Source organism: Phoxinus phoxinus, assembly GCF_949152265.1.
Source record: "Phoxinus phoxinus genome assembly, chromosome: 14".
In the NCBI taxonomy this organism is placed as follows: Eukaryota; Metazoa; Chordata; class Actinopteri; order Cypriniformes; family Leuciscidae; genus Phoxinus; species Phoxinus phoxinus.
The window spans coordinates 3,548,465-3,559,519 of record NC_136889.1 but is presented as its reverse complement, the minus strand read 5'-3'; the positions used below and the strand labels follow the sequence as shown (position 1 = coordinate 3,559,519).

The 11,055-nt window shown below is 40.4% G+C and overlaps 2 protein-coding genes across 3 annotated transcripts in view; both read right to left on the bottom strand.

Moving 5' to 3' along the window:
• LOC307010568 (uncharacterized protein) lies at positions 1 to 7,324 on the bottom strand (the record flags this gene model as incomplete). Its single annotated transcript, XM_079635355.1, has 7 exons — positions 1 to 572; positions 778 to 916; positions 1,088 to 1,260; positions 1,335 to 1,523; positions 1,613 to 4,879; positions 6,220 to 6,403; positions 7,131 to 7,324. The coding sequence occupies 7 exons, from the start codon at positions 7,322 to 7,324 to the stop codon at positions 357 to 359; spliced, it is 4,362 nt and encodes a 1,453-aa protein (XP_079491481.1). The 3' UTR covers positions 1 to 356.
• Positions 7,325 to 8,268: 944 nt separating this feature from the next.
• Positions 8,269 to 11,055, bottom strand: part of itga9 (integrin, alpha 9) — a 92,697-nt gene continuing 89,910 nt past the window's right edge. For both annotated transcript variants that reach the window (XM_079634986.1, XM_079634987.1), the window contains exon 28: positions 8,269 to 10,240. In XM_079634986.1, coding sequence (XP_079491112.1) covers positions 10,142 to 10,240 — 99 coding nt within the window. In that variant the 3' untranslated portion in view covers positions 8,269 to 10,141. The remainder of the gene's footprint in view (positions 10,241 to 11,055) is intronic.

Genomic DNA, 11,055 nt, shown 5'->3' with positions numbered 1-11,055 from the left:
TTTGCTCAACCAACCAGCGATTTAAACTGGATTTCCACCGGAGAAGTTTCTCCTCTTTGCCGTCTTCCGTGTGTCCATGGCGTAAAATGAGGGCGTGGGGGAGGCGGAGACGTGAATATATAGGGGCGTGTTAATCTAATGACGATCGTTTATCAAGAGGCATGTATTGCGTACACCTGAATTTCAAAGGTACGCACAGCTTCATAAATCAGGCGGTGAGAGGAGTGTAAGCATAATCTTACGCCAACATATACGCCCGTTTCGACGCAAGATTGATAAATGAGGGCCATTCTGTGCAGGCTCTATGGTTTCTCACTATATAATAACAACAGAATACAACCAAAAATTAAGACCGTTTATTTCATGTTTATTCGTTTGTAATTCTCCAACACATTGATGGGTGGAGCGAGGCTGGGAGCCGCTGAATGCTGGGAGGTCCTACGTAGCCCCAAATCATCGGTTTCAGGGTTGAGCTGTTCTTGAGCTCGGTGGATAAGGAGACTCTTTTTCCACTGGAAACAGAAAGCTGCTGCTTTTGCTGCTTCAGAGTTTGGCTCAGGTTGTTTCAAACCCTGTAAAGTCAGATAGAGCCATTTAAAATTTGAAAATATCAAAGTTGAACATGCCAGATAACACACAAGAGAAGATAGACACCACTACTTTTGACTCATTCCCTGGTGTTATGCACCATGCTTTGGTTTCCTATTTGCCTGGTCTGTTCACCAGAGTGAACCTTTTGCTCCCTAAATCTACTTTTAGAGTAACGCTTTTTCTTACCCTGATGCAAGCAGTTTCTGCAGCTCGTACTCCTTGGATAACTGTCTGGAGTAGATTCTGTGCGTTCTTCACCAGGATCTCATCTGATGATTTGCACCCAGGAGTAACTGCATTAACACTGGAGAGACACCATGCACCCCTTGGGTCACATGAGATTTTTGCATGTTTAATTTATTGGTAATATTGCCGTTTAAACAAGATTGAATTTGTCAGTGATGTAGACCTGAAGGACCTTGGTCTGATGTAGACCTAGGATGAAAGAGAATTGTTGGGATTCAGGGAGATTAATATGCTATTGATTATCTCTCACCTAGATATGATGGTTAGTTGGTTGGAAATGGTAAGAATCTGCTCTGCAATGACACAGAGCTCATCTGTGCAATGCTTGTCCAAACAGTGGTCCGCTATTACACGCACAAACTGGGTGATCGACTGGCCACTTGAGACGAGATCTTTAGCAGATGTTACAAAAGCATCTTTAGTCTACAGATGAAACAAACTTTTGTCAATATGGGAACATAACCTTTGTTCAAAACAAAACTTTAAAAGCTTCTGACCTGGATTGGCCCTTTCTTCTTTAGGTACTGGGCCATGTGATAGAGTTTATCTGCCATTTCTTTTGTCACCTTGACAATCTGGTTACCCTTGTCATCCCACTTCTCAGTCTCCCATTTCAGAAAGAGAGACGTGTAAGAGAGAGTTGTACCTACTAAGGTGAATCTTGGGCTCTTCTGGGATGTCTCTTCCTAGGGTAGATAAATTATATGTTACATGGCTTAGTCTAAATTGTTGTCCATTCATGTACAATAACATGATTCATAAACAATTGTGTTACCTTCTTTGGTTCCTGATTGGACACATCTGGGACACTGGTACTTGGTTTGCTTTTAATAGGAACTTGAGTATTTGTGGAAATAGGATGTAGTGTTGCCTTTTGTGTCCGGGACATGACAAATCCACTAGACTCTTTGCCCTGCAAGCCACACTTGATCTGTTCCTTTGTGACCATAAGAATACCATCAACTTTACTGAGTTCTTCAACAAGGTAATGTGCCTTTGCTGACCAGCACTGTGAGTGAACATCAAGAGTGAGAGTGTCTCCAAGAGTTTGCGTCTCTGCTATCAATCTGGCTCTACTCACAATGTCTGACATCTGAAAAGTCAAGTGGTCATTAATGAATCTCAGACTGGACCTTTCCTTTGGGTCTCTAATGAAGTTGAAGCAGTCCTCGATGGACTCTGCTGCGCTTTTAACATTCTGCATGAGCAACTCTGCAGCACTTTCAAATTGTGCAAGTTTATCTTCAGTTTCCATGTCACTGTCTTTAGTTTGGACCGAGCATGCCAAAGCAATAGTATTTTGAATGGCCATCACATAATCTTGGTTAACTTTGCTCAAAAGACAACACAGCGCTTTCATTTTAATCTGAAGCTGTCTCTGAAGCAGCTCTGACTTTGCCAGCATCAGGGCACTTGAGAGGGACACCGTACTAACCCCTTCAGCAGCAAGTAGATAGGAGTCCATAAGCATCTTCACGTCTTCTTGTAGCTCTCCAAGCAGCTTTACTTTATAGCTGTCTCGACAGTTCAGAGAAGACAATCTTGCGGCTTCTTGTATACGAAGTGAATTCTCGGACATCACTGCCAACCATTTCTGGGGTGTCATTTGATGCGTAATTAGGTGTCCCTTACCATCAGTAGTAGTAGTTCCCAACATCTTATCCAATGAGTTCAACAGTACTTGGACAGACAAGGCCCAAAGCATGCAGTGACCATCAAGCTCATCAGTTCGAGTTGGTCTTGAACCCACTATGTCTGTGAGGTTCTTAGTATTGGTTTGAGCTTTTTGGAGCTTGCTCTGCAAAGACCCTATACTCTCATGACACCCACCTATCAACTTTATATCTGCTGATGTCACAAGTTGCACGGCATCTGCACATAAACACATGACCTCAGTGAGTTCCTGTGTGATGGACTCCAACATATTTGGTACATAGTTTTGAAACATAGAGGATACAGCGTGGTACCACATCCCAGCCACTGGCAGCAGTATCTTCCGCACATTTTTAATGAGGTCAGAGAATTGCGTACTGTGCTTATAAATGTTATCTGTACCCATGGCTGAGCTCATGGCTGTTTCCTGCGCTGTCTGAACTAGCAAGGGTGTCAATGACATGAGTTTGGACCGCAGACCTTCCACTTCTTCATTATCGGCTGCGTCTATGACGCTGATGGCTTCTCTTGTAGCTTGGGCATAGCTATTTGAGAGTCCTAGAACTCCAGTGCAAGCCATGTTGAGAGCCTCTACATCTTTACCTTTGGTCATGCAGACAACTTCACACAAAAGAGGCAACATCTCAATATTATAGAGCTGTACAGCAGCTTTAGATTCGACGACAGGTGCAATCCATGCTTCTTCTGTGATTGACACAACATGGTCTATTATTGTTTGAACAGCCTGATTATCCAAACCAACTTCAAGCTGACATGGGATTTCTTCACTAGTGGAACTTTGCACTAAATATTCTGTTTTCTCAGAGTCTGAAGTTGAGCTTTCATGTTCTGAAACGGGCGTAGTACATGGTACAGCACCAGCAGACTGGCGTGCCCCCTCCCGAAGTGGGCTGAGAAGATGTGGATGCTGCAAACCATCAAGTCCTTCACGTAGAATCTCAAAGTGTTTTAAAGCTGTTGAGACACTAGTAGAAAGCAATGAGAAAGCCTCGTTGCTAAGACTGGTGTGAGAATATATATCTGTGACACAGCTTGCAACTTCAGCAGCAGATCCTTCCGCTTGCTTTATCAGAACCAGGAGTCCATTACGGTAGATTGGATTGTCACTCCTACTGACATGTCTTCTCACGAGCTGGATAACCAAGCTCATATGGCCAATGAGCATGCTTGCCTGTTTTGTGAGAAACTGTGCATCCTCATCTTTATGTGCCTCAATGCACCCCTTGAAGTTGCTCTCCATCTCCTGCAAAGCAACACAGACAAAGTCCTTCACGTTTATAATGCTACTACAAGCATGCAAGAGCTGCTCCATCTCCTCTGACCATCTCTGATGCATCTCTTTTAGTTTTTCCAGAGCTTCACTTGAACACACCTGGTCTTCCTCAAAATTTTGTACAAGTTCTGCGATTGCATGTCTCAGTCTCATAATGCATCCCCTTGAGTTCTCTACACCTTCAAGACTCTTTTCATCACACGCTAAAGCTGAGATGAAGCCAGCCACCTCCGATATTTTGTTAGCATGAGCCGTGAAGGATTCCAGTTGCACACGAAGTGTTTCCACATCCAACCCATCATCATCTTGCTCATCCTGGAAAGTATAGCCTACGGTGTGCACCAACTGTACCAAGGGAGTTGAACTTGTGACAAATATGTTCATTACTTGCAACTGGGTGGCTTTTACCACAGCATCTTCAAGTTTGTGGATTTGCTGCAATAGGCAAGCACATGATTTTACAAGCTGTTGATCATCACAATATTTCATGTGTTGTGATATCTCTGACCAGAGCTGAAGGACTTGCTTGGAGTGTGCAGCAACCTCAAACTGAATATCCCTCCGAGACGTGTTTGCTACCGCCATGCTGTGAAACACTAGGTCATGAAGCATAACATCAAACCCACCATCTTTAACAGAAGCAGGGTCAGACAGCAGTCTTAGTATCTTGTTCTGTATATCAGTGTAGTATCCACATGAATCTGTGGAAGCTGGTTCACAGTTGCTCTTGAGTGTGGTTATGATGTCAGTTACAGTTGAATCCACCTGGTTTAAGATGTACTGCTTTGCACCCTGAGCCTCTTCGCTGTGTGGATGTTTGATGGTTGTGTACATGGCGGTGTGCAGCATGGAAACACATTTTTTCAGGGTTTCCAGAGAAGCTCTCAAATGCTCTTGCTGTTTGCCGTCACGCAGTTCCTGAATTCTCTCCACCACTAATTTGTGAAGAAACAGCATTGCCTTTGAGTATACTTGAAATGCTTTTAATAAGGACGAGATGTTCGCAGCAGCTCCAACTTGAGAAAGACACTGCAGAAGCCAGTCAGCAACTGCTGTGATCTTCCTTATAGTTGCATCATCTTCAACCAGGAGGATCTTATAGTTAAAAAACAATGGGAATTGGGGGCATTTCAATCATGTAAGCCAGTCGTGTTTAGATGGTAAACCTTTTTCTGCAAAACTCAAAAGATTTGATTGAAAGTTCCTGTTTAATGTTTAAGGGTTAGGGATAGATTTACGGCTAGGGTTGCAGCACAACTCTAAATAAACTATGAATTCCCCATGTGAATTTTGCAGGTCGTTTCACAGAATAAGAATTACCGTCTGGACACAAACATGTAGGCTAGGGTCCTAACTCTGGCCCTCAAGGTTCACTTTCCTTCCATCCCTAATCAAACACACATGAATAAGTGTCCAAAACCACCCCTATTCCCTCATTCACTATTCCCTACATTACTTCACTAATATAGTTGACTTGAGGGAGTAAATGAAAACGGGTGAGTAAATTCGGACACTGAGTGCCACTTTTGGATAGTTTCAGCTTTGCTGTTTAATAATCATTTGAAACTGCAAACTGGCAGCTCCAGTAGTAAGATGGAAATGATGATCTTGAACTCTGTCATGGAAATTTTGAATAAACCTTAATTAAACAATTAAATAATCAATTAAAAAGACTTTTTACCTGTATGAGATTACACTGTAGCCACATTGGACCAGCGGTTTGGGAAATGGATGGATGATTCAACTTCTGGTCAGACGCGGTAATTCATTCAGCACACGACTCTCACAGTGCATTATGAGTATTCTCTAGCTGTTGAGCGTACTTCAGTTGTACACTCGTTATTGCGGTGCATTGTGGGATTAAATGAGTGCATTCGATAATGGCCCTGTCCCAAATGGCACACCTCATATGCACTTTCGGTCTTGTGGACTTACAATGGCTGCCGCGTGCGTGTCCGTTAAGTTCATGAGACCTTAGGGTGTCCCATTTGGTCATTTTAGGTCTCAGAAGGGTTTTAGGTCTCACTTTGCGGTCGATTTGCCCCCTCGATGCGCTCTTGTGCCGAGCCTGCACTGAAGCGAGCTCCGCAACAGACTTCTTCCCGACAGTTAAAGTGGCGTTACGTCACAAAAGTGTGGACTCGTAGGAAGGCCGTGAGTGCTTAGGGTGCCATTTGGGACAGGGCCATCGTCCACTATGGTCACCACTTCAAATGTTTGTCTCCTCAAGTGCCCTATTTAAGGGTATAGGGAAGCGATTTTTCGGGCACAGCAAAAGTCTGATCTGAGGTGAGTTTGATCAAGGACTAAAGAAAATAAACACTGAAGTCTAGAGCTGAGAACCCCTGATATACTGTAAGCCTACTGTACAGTACGACCCATAACTTAATTTCAGAATACAGTTATTTTCCTTTACAGCACAAAAGATGTGTTACCTTGACCACACCTAACAGCACGTTTTGAGTGGCTTCGATGAGTTCTTCTCTGTGCTCTATGACCTCTGGTTGTATGCTGAGCTTTTGGGTGGCCAGGAGCACATGTTGACCTGAAACAGTCAGACATTCCACAAGTGGATCCATCTCCATTTTCAGGACCTCGTCTTCAGTATCTGCCACTAGCCTGAATGCAAGGATATGAGGAATAACGTGAATATCAACCCTCTGTGGACCCGGTATACCATCGAACACAAAAGTTGCATGGTATTTCCTTGTTTTTTCCCCACACATGGTACCAAGCTAATGTTTGTTCGTTTTTTGTATATAAAGTAAAAAAGTGTTTTTTATTTTTTTACATGTACTATAGTAATTCCCCCACTTTTGTTTTCATAAGGCAACATTTCAGAATCAGAATGAAATTTATTGCCAAATATGTTTACATACACACGCGCGCACACAAACAAGCACGCACGCACGCACGCACACGCACACACACACGCAGTGACAAGAGCTTTCAGTGCAGAAAAAAGGTATAGACATACATGGGGATAAGGGTGGTAAAAAGAAATATAACTAATAAAAAATCTATACATTTTAACTACATTAAATGTAATTGAAATTACATTTAAATACAATTCATACAATAATAAAAAATATAGAAAATACACAATAGATAGAATAACATATATAGATGTAGTAGTTATGTGCAAAATGGATGTGTAGAATGTGCAAATGAAAAATGGAATGAATGTGCCGAAGCAGATTAAGTTTTATTTATAGATGTAAATTATATTATCACATTATATGGAACAATCAGGTGGAAGATTGCCTGAGTGAAATTTGTTTTTATAATGTAAATATTGATATGCTTCACCTTCTACCCTGGTAGAAAACAAATGCATGCAACTGACCTGGTTGCTACAGCTGCCATGTTTTTGGATGCTTTGGCCACGGCTTTAGCGGCAGCTTCCAGTGGGACGAGTTCGTGGAGTCCAGTCTCGCTCCCGCACAGCAGGATGAGGTGACACAGGTGAGTGGACAGAGGAGCCACAACCTGCTCTATCGAGCTCGTTTTTATCAAGCCATCCTCCAGTACAGATGTCATTCCTCTAGCACAAGAAATAAGCACTTTTACTGAACACATGTCTATATGCATTACTTGGGGGGAACCAAACATTACATGTGCTACTCTGAGACTGGGATATCAGGTCAAACTATTCCAGATACTGACGTTCTTTGCTAATGGATATATGAAAATAAGCATACCTGGTGGTGTAGTAGCTCCATGCAAGTGCTCTGCCCGTCACACAATGAACGAGCTAATGAATAATGCAGTGCATTTGCAGTGTTGCAGAACGGCTCTCGGATGTCCCATGGTAACCTAAGTCATTTATCCCAAACTAATTACAAAGTGAGATAAAGAGCTAGTGTAATTGTATAATAACAAGTACGACTAAAACAACCAATACTTTAATTCAGGATATTAAAACATATACATTTCTGTGCAGTTTCATTTGTTTAAATGTCTAAACAGATGCCGAGAACAAGAACGAGTACTTTCCTGATTTTGATGCATGCAAACTTGTAATTCCATCCATCACTTTGTAGCAATCCTTCTAATTACAATATACAATAAAAAAAATTAAAAAAGTAATGCTGTATTCCAGAATTATACATTGCATTTCCATCCGCTTCCAGTATGAATTAACAATTCTATATAAACTGTGATTTTCAACATCCCGACTCATCATTTGATTGCATTGCTAAAAGTCATTTAAAATAAAATTGGCCTAAAATTCAAAAGAACCATTTTTAAACACATTTTAAAAATGATAACCAGACACCACTTGCTAACTTCCTACTACTCAAGCATATTACTTCTATTATAAAGCATACCACTGTTAATGAATTTGATCATATATTAATATCAGACATTGAACACTGCAGTGAAGTGTAAACAGTACGCTAGTTTTACACTAGAGGGCCTCAGTGCTACAAGCAACACACTAAATATTTTGGGTGGCACCGAAACAAAACCGAGACGAAACATCTGTTTGTGATTTTTAATTTTAAAATGGCAGTTTCAGTAGATAAATATACAGCTTGAGCTTGTACAACAAACATATTTCTCAATACATCTATAAAACTGAAATTCAGTGACAGTAGTTTATTCTAAAATGCTCAAAATAGGTGATAATGGCAACAACACTCACAGTTATGTTACACACTTACAATGTCAAGTATGTGTCTCTCTGAAACACACCGATGCAAGAACCTGGTGTTGGGCCGGACATGAAAAGCAGACGTGTTTTTGCCATGCTATGGTGATATTTATATATATTTTTATTTTATTTTATTGAAAAATCTTCCAGAGATTATTTGACATCCAATTGCAAAGCTATTGCTCATTTGGTAAACCCTTACTTTCAAAGTAACCCTCCAAAATGAGAGGGAAATGGAAAATGTAACAAAACAAGCAACCAAGTTTAATGAACGTCTAAAACAACATCAGTTCCATTTGTCTTTCAGAAGAGATATTTTAAAATCTCTATATTAAAAAGCTATCAAACTTTTTGGGCTCCGTGCCGTGTCTGGATTGGTAACACGCTTTGCTTGAGCGGTTAATGGATGTGAAGTCTGACAGCGAACAGCTCATGTACAGTGAAGTCTAAACAAGCTGTTCTCATAAGATCCAAAGTATACGAGTTTGTGCCCAGTGATGAAGTACTGCACATTCCCACCTATTTTTAGGCCATTACACACTTGCAGGTCCTACATGGTTAAAACACGTGCAGTCTGAACGTCAAAAAACGTGTCATGGGATTTGTTAAAAAGCAGGAGACACATACTATATGATGTTAGACTGACTAGAAGAATAACAGAACATGCTGCAAGTCCAAAAAGAATATTTTTAAACTTGAATTGTAATTCATAACTTGTTTTTATCTTGAGATCTTAAGTCAAACAATTGCGACATTGCGAGTGAAAAATGATTCAATGAGGAGAATAGGGTGGGATTTGATTCATTGAATCTATTATTGATTAGATAATGAAATGTTTCTATTTGACAAGTGGTTGGAAAATAAGACAGACAGAGAAAGTTCATATATTTTGGTGAAAGATAATGACGACTTCTCCTTTGGAATATCATGCATCTTTCAGTGGGGTCAATATCCAGTGCAGAACAAGCTGTGAATTTCACATATCATGAACAAAACGTGTTTGAGCCGAGAACGGATGCTTTTCTCTTTCTGGTTTTTAGCACAGCCGGACTGAAGTGAACAACTCGAGCCGTTGCAGGGATGCAGTTTGTCTGATACATGTTTGAGATAACGGTTCATTCTTGTTTGCTCGTGACATTTAGTAGCTCGAGAGTTGTCCGAATCATGAAGGACACAAACGTTCGCTATGTATTCTCCGTAAATGAAAACTTGAGGGGATAAAGAGATACAATCCATCTTCAAGGTCTCCCCTTCATCTGAAAACACTGTGAAGGAATAACATCTTCTCTTTGGCATGTGTCAGTCATCAGTGCTTTAAAAACAACTCTTGAAGCTCTCTTCTATACAGTATGGAATACATTTTATAAAAAATAGATTTTTTTTGCTTTTCAACAGCGCCCTGAGGGTTGTAATTGTCTGCTAGTATTGACACAATATCCACATTCCTTTTCAGGAAGTCTCTCTTTCCGTCTCTTCAAGAGGCCTGTCCCATTGGGATCAATGGTATTCCGAGTGTTTTCTGGCAGGCCACACGCTCACCTTAAACGTCAGCTAGATCACCATCAATGAAAAAAAGTGTCAAACCTCCGAAAAATCTGGAGAATATTCTTTTCTTCCACATATGGAAGGCTGGAGGGTTTTAGGAGAGAGCCGTGATGAAGGTAGCAGCTTATTGGATTTTCTGAACCCAATCCAAGCTCTCATTGGCTCTTCTGGACCCAATCCCAGCTTTCATCGCTGTCCTTCCTGTTCTTTTCCGCCTCTATGATCTCTCTGTAATGCCTCCTGAAGAATCCCATCTGCAAAACACACAAATAATTGTGTCAGCAACATTCAGGGTGTGACAGCGGACAGATGTAGACACTCGCTGACAAAATGACACCCCGTTTCACAAAAAAATCATGCTAATACACTACCTTTCAATAGTGTAAAAACATACTTTTATTCAGCAAGGATGCATTAACTGATCAAAAGAAACATTTATAATGTTACAGAGGATTTCTATTTTAATTAAATGCTGTTCAATTCATTAAATAATTCTGAAAAATGTCAGTTTCCCTAAAAATATGAAGCATCATAACAGTTTTTTTTAACATTGATAATAATCAGAAATGTTTCACGAGCAGAAAATCATCATATTAGAATGATTTCTGAAGGATCATGTGACACTGAAGACTGGAGTAATAATGCTGAAAATACAGCTTTTGATCGCGGGAATTACACTTTTAACATATTTAAATAGAAAGCATAATTTTGAATTGTAATAATATTTCACAATTGTACAGTATATTTGTTAAAATTAACGCAGCCTCGGTGAGCAGAAGAGACTTCTTACAAAAACATTGAAAAATATTACCGACCCCAAACTTTTGATCGATAGTAGAAAAAGGAAGGACAACTACTTCTTTTAACTGGCAGATCAGATACACTCAAGCTAATGCAATCCTGCTGTCAGAGGAATGGGCATGGAAATATGCATTTAATCAAATTAAATATAGTCTATGAAAATACCACACTTTTTGAAGGTCTTGATCTAACATAAGGTTTCATTATGAAATCCCTAATGACTGATGATATTCAAACTGTAAGAGGAATGCTTTATCATATAGGTATC